Source organism: Chelmon rostratus, chromosome 18 (assembly GCF_017976325.1).
Source record: "Chelmon rostratus isolate fCheRos1 chromosome 18, fCheRos1.pri, whole genome shotgun sequence".
In the NCBI taxonomy this organism is placed as follows: domain Eukaryota; kingdom Metazoa; phylum Chordata; class Actinopteri; order Chaetodontiformes; family Chaetodontidae; genus Chelmon; species Chelmon rostratus.
Window position 1 is genome coordinate 14,589,491 of NC_055675.1, and position 20,250 is coordinate 14,609,740.

The 20,250-nt window shown below is 40.2% G+C and overlaps 1 protein-coding gene and 5 non-coding genes across 7 annotated transcripts; all 6 read right to left on the minus strand.

Moving 5' to 3' along the window:
• Nucleotides 1-4,604: 4,604 nt before the first annotated feature.
• LOC121622525 lies at nt 4,605-4,768 on the minus strand. Its single transcript, XR_006007715.1, has one exon. It is a non-coding gene; the product is annotated as a U1 spliceosomal RNA (small nuclear RNA).
• Nucleotides 4,769-5,859: 1,091 nt separating this feature from the next.
• LOC121622536 lies at nt 5,860-6,050 on the minus strand. Its single transcript, XR_006007725.1, has one exon. It is a non-coding gene; the product is annotated as a U2 spliceosomal RNA (small nuclear RNA).
• A 790-nt stretch (nt 6,051-6,840) lies between these two features.
• LOC121622529 lies at nt 6,841-7,004 on the minus strand. The gene has a single exon (XR_006007719.1). It is a non-coding gene; the product is annotated as a U1 spliceosomal RNA (small nuclear RNA).
• A 1,428-nt stretch (nt 7,005-8,432) lies between these two features.
• Nucleotides 8,433-8,596, minus strand: LOC121622527. The gene has a single exon (XR_006007717.1). It is a non-coding gene; the product is annotated as a U1 spliceosomal RNA (small nuclear RNA).
• A 1,063-nt stretch (nt 8,597-9,659) lies between these two features.
• On the minus strand, nt 9,660-9,850 carry LOC121622532. The gene has a single exon (XR_006007722.1). It is a non-coding gene; the product is annotated as a U2 spliceosomal RNA (small nuclear RNA).
• Nucleotides 9,851-12,207: 2,357 nt separating this feature from the next.
• On the minus strand, nt 12,208-19,452 carry tmem181 (transmembrane protein 181). 2 transcript variants are annotated; one of them, XM_041958560.1, is made up of 17 exons: nt 19,304-19,452; nt 17,927-18,030; nt 17,270-17,337; nt 16,815-16,905; nt 16,538-16,656; nt 16,154-16,270; nt 15,873-15,953; nt 15,493-15,592; nt 15,221-15,351; nt 15,037-15,128; nt 14,843-14,900; nt 14,516-14,618; nt 14,375-14,426; nt 14,178-14,260; nt 13,976-14,065; nt 13,830-13,896; nt 12,208-13,719 (listed from the first exon to the last, which is right to left on the minus strand). In XM_041958560.1, the coding sequence occupies exons 1-17, from the start codon at nt 19,435-19,437 to the stop codon at nt 13,635-13,637; spliced, it is 1,575 nt and encodes a 524-aa protein (XP_041814494.1). In that variant the 5' UTR covers nt 19,438-19,452; the 3' UTR covers nt 12,208-13,634. The 2 variants fall into 2 exon arrangements, with proteins under 2 accessions (XP_041814494.1, XP_041814495.1); XM_041958561.1 differs by lacking the exon at nt 19,304-19,452 and adding an exon at nt 18,322-18,419.
• Between the last annotated feature and the right edge of the window lie 798 nt (nt 19,453-20,250).

A 20,250-nucleotide genomic window follows, 5' to 3' on the forward strand; every position in this document is an offset into this window, starting at 1 on the left:
TTCTAAGCGGGATAATGTATAGTGAGCAGGTTCCTATGGTCCCTGCTCACTATACATTGTCCCTTACTTCATTGAAACATGACGGATCCTCATATTCTTGTATTATCGCTCCTTGGAGAACGTAACGTTCAGTTAGGCGCGTCTGAATTACAGCCATTCATTGCAGAATACTAACACTAGCGCACTTTCTCCTCCACCTCGTTCAAACGTGACAGCTGTGGGGGAGGAGTCTTCATACCGTTCAGTTGAAAGACTTCCGGGAAGGATGCACTCATGTATCCTTGCTCATGGCTCCTCTGAGATCCCTCCTCGATCCTCAGAGCTGCAATATGCACTTTGTCACGGCCGGCAAGATGGGGGACCAGAAGTACTTCCAGTTCGAGCGTGGATTGAGGAGCGAGGACACGACAATTTTAAGAAATGAGATGCACCCAGTGAGGGTCATGTTTTTTGACTTCTTCAGTGCTTTCAACACAATCCAACCATCACTGTGAGGGGGAAGCTGGAGTCGACTGCCACCTGGCTGAGTGGACCATCGACTACCTTGCGGACAGACCACAGTATGTGTGGCTTTGGGACTGTGTGTTGAATGTGGTAATTTGCAGCACTGGGGATCCACGGGGTACTGTGCTCTCTCCTTTTCTCTTCACACATCACACATCTGACTTCAGACATAACACGGACAGCTGCCACATCCAGAAGTTCTCAGATGATAGAGCCATCGTTGGACATGTATCATAGGGGAATGAGCTGGAATACAGGGAAGTCGTCACCAAAAGGTGATATAGTGATAGACTTACGCAGGAAAGGGTCACAGATCACACCAGTGAGCATCCAGGGTTCGGACACTGACATCGTGGGGGAGTACAAATACCTGGGTGTGCACCTCAACAAAAGAAAAACTGGACTGGACCATCAAAACAGATGCCCTGTAAAGGAAGGGCCAAAGTCGTCTCCATTTGCTGAAAAGACTGGGGTCTTTTGGAGTATGTAGGACGCTGTTAAAAACATTTTATGATTCTATGGTTGCACCTCCAATCTTCTATGCAGTGATCCGCTGGGGCTGTAGAAGCTCTGAGAGGGACAGACTGAGACTGAACAGACTGGTCAGGAGAGCTGGCTCTGTCCTGGACTGCCCCCAACCAAGCTGACATTTATCACTGACAACCCCTCTCACCCCCTGCATGACACTGTGGTGACCCTCAGCAGCTCCTTCAGCAACAGACTGCTAAAACCACTCTGCAAGAAGGAACACTACCGCAGGTCCTTCATTCCATCAGCCATCATACTATGCATCTCAGGCATTGTATAATGTAGCACTGTGATCACACATACTGTTTTTCTTTGCACTAATGTAAAACATTCCTCTATCTCATACATGCTATAACCTGTGCAATATTACATTCATTTTTCCTTAAGTACTACTACACAATGCATATATTTTTTATTTCCACTGTGACACACACACACACACACACATATATATATACTGTGCTATAGAGCAAACACTTAATTTATCCATAACCACATGCAATTTTTGTTTCAATCCCTGTGCAATTTTTCAATATTTCTCAAGTACTTTCCATTGGCAATATTTTTTCTATAGTCTTTTGTATAAAATGTACATATATATAGTCAACTTCTAATTGTGTTCTGCATTTTTTATTTTCCATTGCCTTTGCTATTTGCTATTTTTATTGCTGTGGCCTGGAACACCATATTTTCCCAGCTGGGGATTAATAAAGTTGATATTTTCTTATTGAAGGTTTTCTACTTCTTTTTGTAATGTTTTTATCAGACATGACTAACTCAGGCACAGGGCTGGGAGGGAATAAGGTGAGAGAATGTGTGTTTGAGGCAGAGGCTTACAACCGAAACCAGGTATTAAATGGGCTCTGATCTCATATGAAATGACCAACATTTAAATATTGAAAATCCTATGAAAGAAATTCATCTCAGTACAGGAAGCCTCGGTTCTGCGGGACAGGATCTCTTACAAGCAGCATGTACAATCAGGATCATGTCATACCTGTATTAACATGAGCTGAATTGATTTCTGTCTTGTCTATTATGACAGTGACAACTGCTTGTTATGACATCTATGAATGTTTCAATGACACTGTATGCTCTATTGCCTTGCCTTGGCTAATCTCTGATGAACAAAACACAAGGTCAAATCATGCAGATGCTGGTCACTGAAAAAGGAATGGGCAAAAAGAAACCTAAACCTGGGTACAAAAAATAGTGCCTTCTGGATAATACTGCAGCTAAACTGTAGTCAATCCCAAGTCTCAGACTGCATTTATTGGAGAGCCAGCTGATGCCATTGTCTCAATGTATTTCTTGTCCAGAACTGTTAAGATGAGAAGCAACTGACCAGGATAGATGCCAGGACAGTTCACTAGCCTGTGAAGCACTGCAGTTGTACCCCACACACATCTAAAACAACCTCCTACACAAGTCAAGGGGTCTCCCCTGCTGGGTAAGTAAGATCAAAACATATTTCAGTAGGAAAATCTCATGATAAAGTGAACAATAAAATAATGGCAGATTATTCTCTTTTTCACTGAGTAAGCATTAACTTCCATAGCTGTTCCAATCACAACAAAGTAGTGTTGTGACGTTCACGAACGAACTGGTTCTTTTGAACGGCACGTTAACATGAACCATGGGAACCGAGTCGCAGTTGGTAACTGTTCATTTTTTTTTTTTTTTTTTCCAGTTGCATGGGGAGGAGCGCTGCCCAGCTGTGCGATGCTTATTAGATATGCAAATAGCATCAAGCCACGTTGTGCACGCTGCCTTCACCTGAGTGCGCCAGTAAAAAAAAAATAAAAAAAAAACCCCAACAACGCAGAAACACGTGAATGTCCCCCCTGCCTTGGAGAGCCGCAGCAGCAGCAGCAGCGAGCAGTCCAAATGAGGAGGAGGAGAGTCAGTCCGTCGTCGTCAACAAAATGAGCCAATTAAGGAAACAAAGCAGCATTTGGATGCACTTTTCTCTCGTGGCAGACAGTAAGGCTAAATGCAGTATTTGTCAAAAAAATATTTCTTTTAAGTTAGGTTCCACAAATAATTTGACACCTGAAAACTCAACATCCAACAGTAAAAGTGGCAGAGGTGAGAAGAGAGACTCAGATAATAGTGACAATGAAGTCTCTGAAAATGCCACCAGTCTATTGAACAGTTTGTTTGTATGTTTTGTTGTTCTGTATTATTAACAATGTTTTTGTGTGGAAATCTTTGCACTAAAAGCTGTTTTGCACAGAATTTCATTGTAGCCTGCTTTGATTTTTAATGGTTATACATGTTCAAGTCGTGGTTTTACGGATCCCCTAAAGTGTCATGAAGAAAAAAAAACTATATCGTGCGCACGAGATATTAAAACGTGTGCACGAAATACTAAATCGAACAAACGAGATAATAAAACTTGCACACGTTTAAACTAAATCGTGCGCACAAGATACTAAAACGTGCGCTCGATTGAATGCGCTCGTTCATTTATACAGACAGGTAGCAACAACAATAGACAGCCGGGCTCCGTTCACAACTGAATCTGCTTTTAATATTTACCGTATTTTCCGCACTATAAGGCGCACCGGATTATAACGCACACCTTCAATGAATGGCCTATTTTAAAACATTTTTCATATATAGGGTCGGGTGCACCGCATTATAAGGTGCATGGAAAGAAACTAGCGTACTGTGGTGTCTGGGGTTGCGTTATGCATCCTCTTTCATCCCTCTGATGCGGCTCCTGAAAATAATTAATGACAATTTATTTAAAAGGTATTTTATTTTAGTTTGTTTGTTTTGTTTCAGGTGACGGCACACAGCGCTGATGTGCAGACCCTGTGCGCTGAGGTTCAGGAGCAGAAATCACATTAACCACGTTTGATTATATGATAATATATTTTTTTCATTGTTCAGTGAAATAGTCATTTTATTATTCAGGTTGACAGCTGACTGCACGCACCAGTAAAAGGATGACGGCACGCAGAGTGGAACGCCCTTTACAATTTTACCGCTGTTATTTCGGCCACGCCCCCTGACTACGTTAGCCATAATTAACCAATATTGATCCATATAAAAGGCGCATCGGATTATAAGGCGCACTGTTGGTTTTTGAGAAAATTAAAGGTTTTTAGGTGTGCCTTATAGTGCGGAAAATATGGTAAATATTCAGTCGTGAACACAGCCCGGCTGTCTATTGTTGTGACTACCTGTCTAAATGAACGATTGCATTAAATTGAGCACAGTGCCTTCTTAAAACTTAATAAATATAAAAATGAGCCAAATGAGCCACTTTTTTGAACGGCTCTTTGAAAGGAACGGCTCACCAAGATCCAGCTTTCCTCAAAGAGCCATAAGTCCCATCTCTACAAGTTAGAGATATCATAACTGATTTCACATACATCAGAGGATGACACACGGGATCTGAATTAAACTAAATATGTCTTAAATATCAATGCACAAATTCCATGGTAACAAGACGTACTAATAACAGAATTGAAACTGCTGCACAAGAGGCAAAGATACAAATATGAGATAAATACAATTAATTACTTAGAACTCCTTGGTACAAATTGTATTTCACAGATTATCAGGGGAGAGCGCGAACGCAGTCCCCCACTACCAGAAATTATGCAGTCGAGATTCCCACATTTGGGGAATTCGCAGGGGTCAGCACAACCGGAGTGCAATGGCTGAGCCTCACCCTGGGTGAACCACCTTCTTGATCATGGTATCTCCCCTGCCAGGTAAGTATGAGTTGCACACATCCGAAACAAGCTAGTCTTTTACACACGTACCATCCACACTTATGGTGCTGACAATCTAGAAATGACCAAAACCAGAGGCTATACAACGGTGTGTGAATCTGCAAGAATTTAATGCAGAAGTAACATGTGGTACTGAGGCTGACAAAGATTATTCCCATTTTACTTGAAAACTAACGGATATATTTCCCACAGTGCAATGCTCCCACAGCAAAAGCTAACCTGAAATCACCAGCTGTATCTATTTTAGCTCCAAAAATTGTAGAGCAGCTCAAAAGCAAATTCAAGTGAGCCAAAAGTAATCATACTGCAATCAAAGGCTGTTTGAACCACATTCAAAATCAACAGAAGAGAAGAAAAACGCACAAACCACACTTTTTTTCTCCCCACGTCACGGCCACTTCCTGTTCCTTTGGCTGCTGTTGGTGGGAAACTGACATTCCTGCTACTGCCATCTACTGGTGTAGCGTGTGAACAATGCTTGTTGGTCTGCAACAATAGGGTTTTTCATATGCTCTGTAGTTCAGTGTAACAGCATAACAGCACCACAAACTGCAGCTCACATAATGATGATGCAGTTGAATCGACACCTCTCCAATACTGTTTCAAAGAAAACTGTACATTATAATTGTCATGTAGGGAGAATGTATTTCAGGACTGTTGTATTAACAGTACCAGTTTCAACGAGATGGAGCAAACTCACAAACGCACACGCACACACACACACAGTGTGTCACCACATTAGAGAAAATCATGCAGTGAGGATTTTCATGTATTCATGTTTTCTGTGAAGGCTAACACAGGAAGAAAAAAAAAAAGGAAAAAAAAATGCAGACACACATATGTGCACGCATGCACACACACAGTGTGTCACCACATTAGAGAATATCATGCAGTGAGGATTTTTTTTATTTATTGTATGGATCTTTTCACATTTTCAGCTAATGTGGAAAAGAGCTTGGTAAGCATCATATTTCCCAATGCAATCTCTGGATTGCTAAACAGCAATACATTTGAACAATTTTGCATAATGTGATTATACTTTCAAGGTACCAACAGCAGATTACATTTAACATTAAGTAATGGGTACACCATTCCCGGAAATACTGCAATACCAGGTTGATGCGTGGAGTGGATGGAGCAAGCCCCTATTCCATCTCCCTGTTCCAAAAATCAATTTAATATATGGTCCCCAGATAAGGGACGTATCAGATATTAAACTGATAAGAACAGATACTACACTTGATCTTAGCCAAAAGGCCGAGAAGCGATACTGAGAAATGTGTGAAGTGGGATAGTCATTCTTCTCACCATGACTCTCACTTATGGTTGAACATAATTTCAATAGCTTAAAAAAAACATCAACAAAGTATACAAGTGTAATTTGACCTTTCATGACTAATCGGAACCCAATAACACATTAGATCGCACAATTTAGTCACGGAATAGTATGATCAGGAATAATGATTAAGAGTACTTCTGGTCACATGATGTGCTTACGCCCAATAAGCCTACAACTACATCTCTTGCAAGAGACACAGAGAGAAGTCCGCCTAACTGAAATGAGAGAAACCCACAGGTCGTTTTGCTGTCTTTGTCAAACTTCAAACATTTTAAGTAGTTATACAAAAGTGCACACAGAATTTTCTAATGTTTAACTCTGTACTACACAATTCATTCATTTGCTGATTTAATTGGTGGATTGTTGAGCTTCAGGTGATTTGAAAACACATGTCAGGAAGAAAATCTGATGATAAAGTGAACAATAAAATATTGGCAGGTTCTTCTCGTCTTTATTGAGAGTACACTTCGATAGCTGTTCGACTCCCAACCGAAAGACGACGTGACTGATTTCACATTCATCAGAACATGATTTACTGAATCTAAACCTACCGAAATATGTCTTAAATACTGACACACAACATTGAGAGAATTGATTCCTACTACTAATGAAATTCATACAACTTCAAAAGAACTAGAGAGGCATATTTTTCATACGTCAGAATACATCTTCAAATGCTTGAGCATAGATACTTCCCCAAATTTACATTTCACACTTCCTCAGGGGAGAGCGCGTACGCAGTCCCCCACTACCAGAAATTATGCAGTCGAGATTCCCACATTTGGGGAATTCGCAGGGGTCAGCACAACCGGAGTGCAATGGCTGAGCCTCGCCCTGGGTGAACCACCTTCTTGATCATGGTATCTCCCCTGCCAGGTAAGTATGAGTTGTACACGTCCGAGACAAGCTAGTCTTTCACACACGTACCATCCACACTCATGGTGCTGACAATCTAGAAATGACCAAAACCAGAGGCTATACAACGGTGTGTGGATCTGCAAGAATTTAATGCAGAAGTAACGTGGTCCTGAGACTGACAAAGACTTTTCACAATTTATTTGACAACTAATGGATATATTTGCCCACACTGCAATGCTACCACAGCAAAAGCTAACTTAAAATCACCAGCTGTATGAGCTCGAAAGCAAATTCAAGTGAGCCAAAAGTAATCATACAGCAATCAAAGGCTATTTGAACCACATTCAAAATTCACAAAAGAGAAGAAAAACCACACATTACAAAATTACACATTTTTTCTCCCCACGTCACAGCCACTTCCTGTTCCTTTGTCTGCTGTTGGTGGGAAACTGACATTCCTGCTACTGCCATCTACTGGTGTAGCGTGTGAACAACGCTTGTTGGTCTGCAACACAGGATTTTTTAAATGCTCTATGCCACAAATAACAGTTCATGAGCACTGCAAACTGCAGCCCATAAAATGATCATACAGTTGAATCAACACCTCTCCAAAATTGTTTCAACAAAAACTGAACATTATAACCTTCATAAAGGGAGGATTTACTGAAGGACTGTTGTATATAACTGTATTTCTTTCAGGTTGATGTTCAAAATAAACTTGTTAAATATTGCATATCAATATATGCTATATGTTTCTCTGTATATGGCTAACAGCAAGAAGTGAGATAACTGAAATAAAGTGCAGACAAACCACACTTGAGAAGACTATGCAATCAGGATTTTCACTATTGGGGAATGAGTGAAACTCCAAAGCAATGAAGGACTCAACACCAGATTCATTTCACTCTTCAACTACATCTCTTGCAAGAGACACAGAGAGAAGTCAGCCTAACTGAAAAGAGAGAAACCCACAGGTCGTTTTGCTGTCTTTGTCAAACTTCGAACATTTTAAGTAGTTATACAAAAGTGCACAGAATTTTCTAATGTTTAACTCTGTACTACACAATTCATTCATTTGCTGATTTAATTGGTGGATTGTTGAGCTTCAGGTGATTTGAAAACACATGTCAGGAAGAAAATCTGATGATAAAGTGAACAATAAAATATTGGCAGGTTCTTCTTCTCTTGGTTGAGAGTACACTTCGATAGCTGTTCGACTCCCAACCAAAAGATGACGTGACTAATTTCACATTCATCAGAACATGATTTACTGAATCTAAACCTACCAAAATATGTCTTCAATACTGACACCGTAATGGATGGAATTGATTCCTACTACTAATGAAATTCAAACAACTTGAAAGAAGCCAGAGTAGCATTACACTCATGAACTAAAATACATCTTCAAGTTCTTGAGCATAAATAAATATACAGATTTACATTACACAGATTATCAGGGGAGAGCGCGAACGCAGTCCCCCACTACCAGAAATTATGCAGTCGAGATTCCCACATTTGGGGAATTCGCAGGGGTCAGCACAACCGGAGTGCAATGGCTGAGCCTCGCCCTGGGTGAACCACCTTCTTGATCATGGTATCTCCCCTGCCAGGTAAGTATGAGTTGTACATGCCCGAGACAAGCTAGTCTTTCACACACGTACCATCCACACTCATGGTGCTGACAATCTAGAAATGACCAAAACCAGAGGCTATTCACGGGTGTGTGGATCTGCAAGAATTTAATGCAGAAGTAACATGTGGTACTGAGGCTTACAAAGATTATTCCCATTTTGCTTGATAACTAATGGATGTATTTCCCACAATGCAATGCTGTGCTCCCATAGCAAAAGCTAACCTAAAATCACCAGCTGTATCTATTTTAGCTCCAACAAGGAACAGCTCAGAAGCAAATTCACATGAGCCCAAGTTCACCATACTACAATCAAAGGCTGTTTGAGCCACTTTTAAAATCAACAGGAGAGAAGAAAAACGAACAAATCACACTTTTTCCCCCTGTCATTACGGCCACTTCCTGTTCCTTTGTCTGCTGTTGGTGGGAAACTGGTATTCCTGCTACTGCCATCTACTGGTGTGGCGTGTGAACAATGCTTGTTGGTCTGCAACAATAGGGTTTTCATATGCTCTGTCGTTCAGTGTAACAGCATAACAGCACCACAAACTGCAGCTCACATAATGATGATGCAGTTGAATCAACACCTCTCCAATACTGTTTCAAAGAAAACTGTACATTATAATTGTCATGTAGGGAGAATGTATTTCAGGACTGTTGTATTAAACTGCTTTCCTTTTAGCTCGATGTTGCAATCTCACAAATGATTGTTGTACATCTATCTGTCTATATATATATATATATAATGGCAAAAAAAATGTGCATATACATCAACTGAGTGTCACCAAATTAGTGAATCACATTAGATAAAATGATATAACTCAGGAGTTTGACACAAAGAGACCTCTTCACATTTCCACCATTGTGGAAAGGGCTATGAAAGCAACATATGTCCCAATACAATCTCACTGTCTTACTCACCGTCATGAACACATAACTGATTGTGCTGCAGACATCACATTACCACTATTTCACGGACAAATACTCTCAGAACAGTTAACATAACTCTCAAAGCTGCACATCTGCGTAACAACTAATATTCGACATTGAGAGGGGGTGCACCGTTCCTGGAGATAATGCAATACCAGGTCGATGCGTGGAGTGGACGGAGCAAGCCCCTATTCCATCTCCCTGTTCCAAAAATCAATTTAATATATGGTCCCCGGGTAGGGGACGTATCAGATATTAAACTGATAAGAACAGATACTACACTTGATCTTAGCCAAAAGGCCGAGAAGCGATACCGAGAAGAGCGTGAAGGGGGATAGTCATCCTTCTCACCATGACTCTCACTTATGGTTGAACATAATTTCAAAAACTAATGAAAAACTCAACAAAAACAAGAGGATCAACAACAATATCCACAACACAGTCTAAAAGTTCCGTTTGATCTTCGTCGAGTAATCGGCATGCAAAAACACATAAGACTGCGCATTTTACTGGCGGAATATTATGATAGTGGGGGCAGATTAATGCTATGTCTAGTCACGCGACGTGCTTCTGTCCAATACGCCATCACCATGAAGGCGAATCTTAAAATCATATTTTTAGCCGTACTTTCTGTTTATTTAGGTACATTACATGATTGAGATTAAGTGCAACTATTTCGAACAACATGAGCGTGTGTCTGGATGAGAATTAACAACATACATGGATGTAACAGAGAGCTAACGCTTTCACAACGATACAGTGAGCTCCGCCTTCCTCTGGTGAGGGGAGCTATGCTGAAAACTACATTCAGGTTGAAACTTCAGGCGACCGTAAGAAAGCCAAATACTTTGCATTGTTGGGCTGATGTGCACGTTTCAATATTGGAAATTCAACGTTAGTGCCCATGACAATCTGAGCAAATGTGTAAAATACAAAATATCACAGCGCGGTACGCCATCCGCCAAAGTACATCAAAACAGCAACAAAACTGTTTCAACTTCCGCTATCTTTGCTTTCAAAATAAATGTCAACAATTGATGGCTATATGTTCAAGCTGATAAACGGTGTTAACGAATACATTAAACGTTTTAAGTAGTCATTCAATTGGTATCTGGATATAAAAAATATTTCCAATTGTGTGAGCAGATATGCAACTACACCACAAGTTACAACTGATTTTGACTTTTGACGCAACTTCAACTTGACTGCGAACTTCAAAACTGCGCTCTCTGACGCAGCAAAAATGAAAAAGGGCGCTGTACTTCAGGAGAACCCCAGCGCTTCATATGTTGCTTCAATTAACAGCAATGACGTGAGGAAAGAATATTATTAGTGAATACTTTTCACTCATATAAGTCGCCTACCGCTATGTTCGTTGACGGTCGTCCAGGTGGGCGCTTCCTCCACGAGCAAATTAGCTAGTGAGTTAGTTAGCATTAACGTTAAAGCCGAACGACTTTCGAGAACTCAGTGCTTAAGTTGCAACATATGGGGTATGTATTTTTTATTCCACTAACACATCTCACGTCTTCCAACTTTAGCTAGCATATCAGGTAGCCGGGCCTCACCGTACAATTTTAGCTAACGTTAGCATATAAATTAGCCTAGCGTAGCGGTTACATTAGCAACATAACATAACCTCTTAGTTCAGATAAGTTTACAACAAGCAAACGCTGTAACATTCGCTTGAATACGGAAAGCAGAGCCCAAAGACGGAGACGACCCATAAACAAGACGCTGTCTTAAAAGAGGTGGTTTGTAAAAGCATTAACCTACCTGACATGGTAGTGGAGACAGCCAGCACTTACGACGATTACCAAATGAAGGCAAATAGGTGTGAAACCTACGTCAGTGTTACGCAACGTGAAATAAAACGTTTACTACAAATTACCAGCAGAGGGAGCTTGTTTCCCTGTTAATGCATTTTGTAATCAACTTGTGAGATCTATTTATCCAGACAGCTCCCGTTTAATGGTAATTGAACTGAGATTTAATCCCGGCCACTGTTGTTCTAAAGTGTCTGCAAATGCGGCAGTTGACATGAAGTTAGATGGGACTTGCCACGTGAACTTTTTTGGCCGGACAGCTGGCACAAAGAAGAAAGCTCTGTAGACTGTACAACTCCAAATACAGTTCATTTCTGTCACATGTTTTTATAATCTTGTTATGTCTTTATATGTCTACATTCAATGATTAATCAGTTACTTGATCATATGCAAATTTGTAAATCGCGAATCTGGTAACTTATTTCTTAAACAATGCCAAATATGTTAAGGAAAATGGAGCAGGTGTGCAAAGGGCCAGCACATGCTTTTGGGACAACTCTGCTGATGATAAAATAAAAGGCCTGTTTTCTTCATATATGCATATTTTAAATGATCTAGAATTTACTGGAGTGATTTCTCTCCAGTTTTGTTTTCAACAACTTAAAAAAATTGCATGACAACCTTGCAAGTCGAAAACAGAGCAAGTGCCAGGGGTGGAGATGTTGAGATGATGAGACTTTGATAAGTAAAATCTTCTCTTCTGTCAGCAGCCATCAGTGCACTCTTGAGCCAAGAAGGTGATTTTGACTTTTGTGTGATTTTTGAGAACCAGCATGTTATGTTTATTTAAATATGACCAAACATGTTTTTTTCTATCAAGGGCGATTGATTAAAACAATACTATGCTGTATATAATTTGTTTTATTTCCATGTGACATGACTGAGTGCTACATGTACAGCTTTTATCTCACAGAGCAACAAAAATTACAAGAACCTCCAACATATAAGGACCCACAACAACCTCATCTGACCACCTTAAACAATCATAAGCTACATTCACACTGAAAGAATCCAAACTGCACATTTATGTCAAAGCATTTACAAATTTGAGACTGCTGCCTGTTCAGAAGAAAACAGAGTGATGTAAAGACAAGGCACCATTTCGATGAGAATACATGTTGAGATGTTATTCGTAAAGAACAGAAGCACTTTTGTTTTGGCTGTTTTTGTCCATAAGCTCCAGTTTTAGAAAACAAAACAAAGGACAGCAAGTCTCACACTGTAGGCAATATAAGGAAAGTTACAGGAGAAAAAATGAGTACTTAAAATAATATGTTTACATAAGGCAAAATATATTTGGCCAATTGTATAACAACTGCATAAGCAGGGATAACAAATGTTTAATATGATAGATCAGTAGTTCATTTACATAAAGTTGTGTAAAATCCATGCAGTTCATCAAAATCCATCCATCCAAGCAGGCAGATAATACAGTATGAAATGTCATCAATCTTCGGCAAAATAAATACAATTCTTAAACAAGTGCAATTACAAAGCATCTTTCCAAGAGAAGAATTGAAAGAACTGGTAAGAGATAAATAGTGCCTACTCCAGATAAGGCTCCCTCCATATAGTTTTTAAAGATGTCTGAGGACAAACATATTTTGTTAACAGCCAACACTACAATGGTACTTGAATTCCCCGTTCATCTAGCATGTCAGCGCGAGACATGTACTGCACTTCACTGCTGCTGCAGCACAAGCTTCCTTTAATTTCTACCACAAGTATAATGACGGTCAGCTTTGGCCAGACTCTTCTCATTCATCTCAGACGGTCAAGAGAGTCGAAAGGAATGACAAAAACAACAGTGCAAGTATGGAGAGACAACAGTGGTTCAATGCAAAACATTAAAACAAAACAAAACATTGATTTCACAAAAAAAAACAATAACACTTATTAACCCCAATTAATATTGACACTTTTCCCCATTACTTTTAACTATCATGTTGTGAAGAAATGCTGGTTATGAGAAAAAAGTTTACAAATTGGTAAAAAATTGTATTGTTTTACATCAGTGTGTTTTCTTTGTTTTCAGTGAGACTGAAAGCACAAACAATGGAGAGAAAATAGTTTGAGTGGCTTCATGCCTCAGCTTTCAGTAAAAGTACAGTACATTCAGTTGACATTGAACTTATCTTTTTTTAAAAATATATTTATGTACACTTAAAGTATACCATTTCGTATTACCAATGCAGGTACTCCTTATTCACACATGATAGTTTGTTGTATTGTCTTCTCAGACTTTCCGACAGGGACACAAGAGATCCCCATCAGTCACTGTCACTCTCATCCTGGTACTTGGCGGTTGCTTTAATAGCACGTCCGTTTTGTAAAGGCATGTCTTCGTAATCACTCCTTTACAAAGGCAAAGACAACATCAGTTTGTTTATGTATATTAACGAGGAATACTAGGTCCTAAACTGTAAGGACTAAGAAGGCACACAAGCAATTAAATAAACGCTTACCCATATATTACTTCATCATCTGAGTCATTAAGCATGGAGAAAGCAGGATTATCCTTCAATTGGGAGTCTGGAAAATCAAACAAAACCAGTTAGGGTGATATCTCAATTCATTATATACTGTACTGAATCTGTGCTGGTTCACCTACCATAAAGGGCATTTTTGGAGGGGGAATACACAAATGCTAATGTGTACAAGTAAAAGTTGAGGAGGCCATAGAATGATAAAAATTCAGCTGGTATGTCTGGAGTTAAGGGACAATTTCTCACTATTTAAGCAATCAACATGACATCTCACATCGCATATTTAAGCAAAATCATGGCTGCAATGAATATAGTTTGAAAGGATATAATTTTGGTAATGAGTTGAAAGTTCAGCGACAAAATTGTCCTGGAGAGCCTTGGCACCAAACCTCAGGTAGAGAATGACCATGCTGGAGGTGAAAGTGCAACAAGAACAACATGATTCAACTGAAACAAATTAAACACAAAGGGAAAAACAATTTACCAGAGGGTCTTTTTAGCTTTTGTGTTTTCTTTAAACATACCTTATAACAAGGACTACAAACGTGAGTGCTGTCAAAAACCTGAGCCGGAGATCTAGCGATGAAAAACACACAGCGCATTAATGTCAGAGTTAAAGGGACTGACTTCAATCAAATACGGAAAGGTTTAGTATGCTGTGGTACCTGAGTAAGGCATGTTCTTGAGTTCAGAACAAGCTCTGACGACCAGGAAAATCAGGTAGAGGATGTAGAGGGCAACTACAATCAGGAAGAAGACCTTCATGCCCTGAAGAAATAACACGTGACTTTTTTAAACTGCTGGGCAAATGAAGACATAAACACTGGGTGCACTAAATAAAAAAAATGCTGTCACATTACTAAGTCTCTACCTTTACCACAACCTGCGCCTCTACTGACTAAAGGCATTAAAACAAATCACTGTTTATGCCGTCTCCTTCATCCTTTTTCATCTTCATAAGAATGATCCAAATGACTGTTTAGAGTTCCCACCTGAAAGTTCACTATGTCCACTTTGTACTGATAGGTGGGGTCTTGGAGTTCATTAACCCTGCAATTTCAGAAAAGGAGAGTAGATCTTTTCAGCCCCCTTGTATTTTGACTCCACACAGTTTTTGGAGATTTTTCTGTTTTTATTTTGACACAGATTGACTCCAGCTGGTAGTGGTCAGTGAGGTCAGACTTACGTTTGCCAGATGCCCAGTGTAACCGCTGAGAGCCACAAAAGACCCACAATGATCAGTTTGGGCAGGTAGAACGTCAGACATTTCCTCTCACCCTGAGGAAACAACATAAACACATGAAATGAGATTCACAATACGCTAGAAATGAGAGGGAACCATTAAAGTACTGGTATAGTCGTGGACTGACCTGAACCCTGATGCCATGATAAACACAGAGCCAGAAGAGCAGCAGTGCACACAGGAACAGAGCCTGAAAGAAAGCATCTAACGTCCCTGGAAACCAGCTGTTCACGAGGAATGACAGCGGGAAAAATGGATCTGAAAAGCAAAAGCGAAACACCTGACCTTCATGTCGGACTTGTTCTTAAGGGGAGAGGACATATGTACAGTAATATTTCCAGCTGACACATGTGAATGGTAAATTCAGGCTAAAACATGACAGATAATACTGAAACTCACCGTTGTAGAGTAGCAGCAAAGGGAGCAGGATAGACATCCACTTCTGCTCTATACCCCAGTCCCTCATAGAAAACTTCCTCAGTGAGTGTGCAAACATACACTGGAAGGTGCAGAGAAAAAAAAACTTAACTCCTTCAATTGATAAAAATCAGTTTTAAGACTGATTTACACTAGTTATCTTTGGTTCTCTCACTGTCAAGTTTTGGTCAGATTAAGATTCATTACCTCCACCAGACGTAACCCTGGAGGGGTTCATGCATTTGGTTGTAATAACTAATTCCTAATTTCACATACTACTTGACCAATCAACCTAATATTTACTATATGCTAAAGGGCCTCTCGTAGTTGCAGTGATTCACAGTTCACAGCTGTGTTCTTACCGTCACCATGAATGTCAACACCACAAAGACGAACCGGAACCAGATCTCCACTTGTGAGAAGGTGGGGTTGTATGTTTTCCACTGAGGAGGAATTTTAAAAGAGAGAGAGACGAAAAAAGGGAGAGAAACAAAAAGCGTGAATAGGCTGAAGCTGATCTGAGCTCAAGCTATTCTGAAAAAAATCAAATACATCAACAAGACGACAAATATCATAATTTGTTTGTTTGTTAATTTGTTAATTTGTAATTTGAAGAAAAAACCTGCCAGTGTTTGTCACTTACCACAAACTTGACTTTAATTTCACATGTGATATTTTCAAGGCCTTTGAAGCTGACCATGACCTGGTACTGGGTGTAGTTCAGATAGCCCAGATGGAGCACAATGATCTCATCACATTTCTATAAGGAAACAAACAAACAAAATACTGCATCCCTGTCGGTTCACTCAACAGTCAAACTGTAATGTACAATGAACTGCTCTGAGGATGTCACCATCTGTCTATCTAACATGCTGATCAAATCAATCCTGCAGCTTCATTTTACATCATAATGGCATTTCATAAGTTCCCACTGCTGCGCCAGTTGCTGCTGCCTGACTAAATGATTAATGACAACGAAAGCATACTGCGAGAGGGAAAGGTGGCTTGATTGCTGATTGACACTTACAGCTCCACAGTGTAGTGTTCGTGATTTCTGGTGCACGCTGTTGATGTGCATCACACTGGCATCCTGCATCACTCCCTTTAGCTCAACAGTGATCTCGAAAGGCTGGTGGAAGTCTTCCACTGACACAGATGGCAGTAAAAACATGTTATTAGCCCAAGCCAAATATGATTACAAAATAATGAAAGAGCAAGATATTTCAGGTGTGTCATCGGGACATCCTCAACATTTAATTGTCTTGGTTAACAGTTGATATTTGTAGCTCATTCTGTGGTCTTACTATTGCTGTGTTCAGCCTGCATCACACAGGTGAGCCATAGCTGCTGGTTGTAGGTGGTGAGGGGAGGAGAAACCAGACTGAAGGGCCCAGTCTGAAATACATACAATGAATGACAGAATTAATTTACTAATCAGAAGAAGGGATACTTATCAATGGCAATCACTGAAACACACAAGATACTATTACAGTGAGAAGGCATCTTTGCTTTCATCATTATATAAATGGCAACATGTCAACAATCTGTACAAAGCAAATTCTACAACAACAACAAAAAAACAGTACATTATGGACAGTAGCAGATCTGCAAATATCGCAACAATCCATCATCCTGAATGATCTTGCATTGTTGCAGAAGTGAAGCAATTGCATTCATGACAGGTATCCCTGACATGCATATCAAGCAGAACTGATGTGCACTGCTTGCTATTACGGCAACGCACACCTTTTCATCTTACCTTAACTGAGAGGTTTTTGAGAAGTAACTGGTCACCGTTGTGTTCTTGCTCAGAAATAATCCTAGGACCTACAGAAATGATAAACATAATGAATCAATGTTTGACAAAGCAATGCCCCAAAAGAAGAGTGAAACACTCATGAACCAAAAAATGTCATAGTCCACAAAAAATAACATGGACAAGTCACAAATGCAAACAAGCAAACATACAAGCTAAAATGAATGCAGTGTCTAAGGGAAAAGACTCCATAAGGCAACAGGGCCTCTCCCAAAAACTGTAGAGGGATTGCAGAGGGAGAAAACTGCAACTGCTCTATAGTTGAATATATCAAATTAATGCTGTAACATATGTGAACATCTTTATGTTAGGAAGGTATCAAGATGTAGATAACCACCCTGTCTGCATCCAAAGAGGTACAAAAAAAAACAAAAAACAAAAAACAAAGCTGAGAACCACTGAATGATCCAGAAAGGAGCAGAAACCAGGCAATTCACATTCTTCATGTATTCTGCTGTCACAGCTTGAAAACAGCAGGTGACATGAGGCAGAATGTCTCAATGACTTCCTCAGTATCTCAAAACCTAAAGTCTGTACGAAAATGACTTCTGGCCAACACCCAGCTTCGGACAATGTTGCAAAAATGTTAATGAGCCATACCTGCAATTCCAATAAAGACTGTGAGGGCAAAGCAGATCAGGAACAACACGAAGACCAAGACAAAATGCCTTTTCGACAGGGAGTAGAGCCGCATGGGGGCCAATCTGTCACAGGGGGACATTCATTAGAGTTGTCACACACAGGCTATTCACACAGAGCAACTAGCATGAAGTGAGAGAAGCAAATCGACGTGGATAATGTTAGTTTAGTGCTTAAAGTTGCTACCCAACGTCCCGTGGCTCAGGAGCAGATATGTCAACACTGCTAGCTTCCATGCTACTTTATGCTAGCAGTAACAGATGGCAGAAAAGGCAGTGATTTTAACACTTATTCTCAAACATTTAACCGTCGGTGACATGTGTCGGTTGTGTCCGCTGACCAAATCTTACACTTACAGCTCCATTTCTTTCGGTTCGCAGTCTCGGTGCTGAGAAAAGCCGTAAAAATTTCGCAGTGAATCTACATCCGTGTATCAACATCAGCCTGCGACAACTGGACTGCGATGTCATCGAATGGGGTAGACCGTGGTCACGTGACGCCAGCGGAAGGGAACGCGAAAGGGAAAGGCTGCTTGTTTGAATGAGAAGGCAGCAAAGTAGGATGTAACGCAGTCCTTCCGCCTCCTTTTTTTAATATTCATGCTTGTTTAGTGTTTGAAGCTGTTATATACGTGTCAGTGTTTGCTATTGGGTCGACATGTTTTATAAGAGGCTGAGACTTATTCTATTTAGCCAACAGGCAAACGGTTTAAAAGTCGGGAAGGTACACGCCACCGCTATCGAGCGTCTGAACCTCATTTGTACGCATGCGCAGCAGACCACGCTGTACGTCAGCGTTGACATTAAATTTCCATGAGCTAAAATTAGGTCTAATGAGCTATTCAAGCGATCTTCATTAATGTCTTCCAATTTGAACGACAGCATGAAGAATTCAAAGTAGGCCTACGGTTTTGTTTTGGCCACCGTGCAATGCAGACGCATGAATAAATTACCTTCCAAAAGACAACACTTGTTGCCTTTGACAGGAATGAAGAGGCCCCTACCTCAAAAAATTGTAGGATTATCTGAAATTTTAGTACATATTGAGAATATGTGTAAAAAATGGAAAGTATTATTGGGTGCAGTCGTTTTCCATTTCTTAAATGTATTTATTTGGGATGCTCTAACCTGTTAGTCTGACATCATCAAAAATATAAAACGACAAAATATAAAGCAATAAACGAGTGTACTGACACCTCTCGTTTGCATCTATCGTCATAACACACTAGGCCTGTAATACATATTATCATTCACAGCATGCAACACCAAAATAGCCATATTGTGTAACGCAGTGGAAAACTGATTTGCCATTATGCTGGTGGATAAACAGGAGACGCACCTGTAAAATCGATCATCTCGGTAAGGTGTCAGGTCCTCCTTCAGCTCGTTGTAGGCCTCCTGTATCTTCCGACAGAAGTATTTCAGCTCGCTGTACAGAGGGTTTTCCAAGCCGGACGAGTAGTCGTTGTCCATTATCACATCGAGCCGTCTGACGGCCGAAAATGGCGATGGGGAAACAGCCCGCGGTCTTTACACAACGACACAATGATGCGCCTGTATTGTTACGTCGTTTAATTGAATGTGCAGCCGAAGCTGTTTTGTTTGTGTCGGTTCATAGAAAGGAAAAAGCCGTCCAAAAAAAAAAAAAAAAAAAAAAAAAAACGAAGAGGGGCGGAAGCACATATCCTACACACAGGAGGGGTGGGGGGTCACATGATCAGAGTTCAGCACCACGGACAGAGACAGAGCTACCTCTCATGACCGCACGGATGCCTCAAAGGCATTGAAGACACAAAAATCTGGTCAGTATGATGGGTTTTTGGCTCCGCAGACGGATTTGCCTTGTATGTTAGCCTTCAACGTACAAACGCTCTTTTGCCTTTAACAAGGTTCAAGGTTCAAGGTAACTTTATTGATAACCGTAGGTAGATTTGTTTTGCAGTCTGGAGAGGGCATCTCAAACATTATGCACAACATTTAAAAACACAGGACACATACGGAAGACAGATTAACAGCAGACATTAACAGGTACTCCCAGCAGCTCACTGATCATGGTTAAAAGACTAAAATAAATAAATTAAATCAATAAAAGTCAATAGCATGATACAAGGGACAGTAAAACAATAACAAGTAAAAAAGTAAATAAATAAGTAAGCAAGTTAAGACCACGTTAAAATAGGACAGACCTCCTATTTAAAAGAGAAACAGCAGCAAGAACAAAGCTGTTCCTGTAGAGTGGTCCTAACTCAACCCACATATTCAGGATTTAAAGGCATTTTCTGAATA

Coding starts and splice junctions, on each gene's coding strand:
- tmem181 (XM_041958560.1), bottom strand. CDS start 19,437: ATGGACAACGACTACTCGTCCGGCTTGGAAAACCCTCTGTACAGCGAG. Junction 15,352..15,492: donor TTTGCTGCTACTCTACAACG/GTGAGTTTCAGT, acceptor TTTGCTTTTCAG/ATCCATTTTTCCCGCTGTCA. Junction 14,619..14,842: donor TGGACATAGTGAACTTTCAG/GTGGGAACTCTA, acceptor TTATTTCTTCAG/GGCATGAAGGTCTTCTTCCT.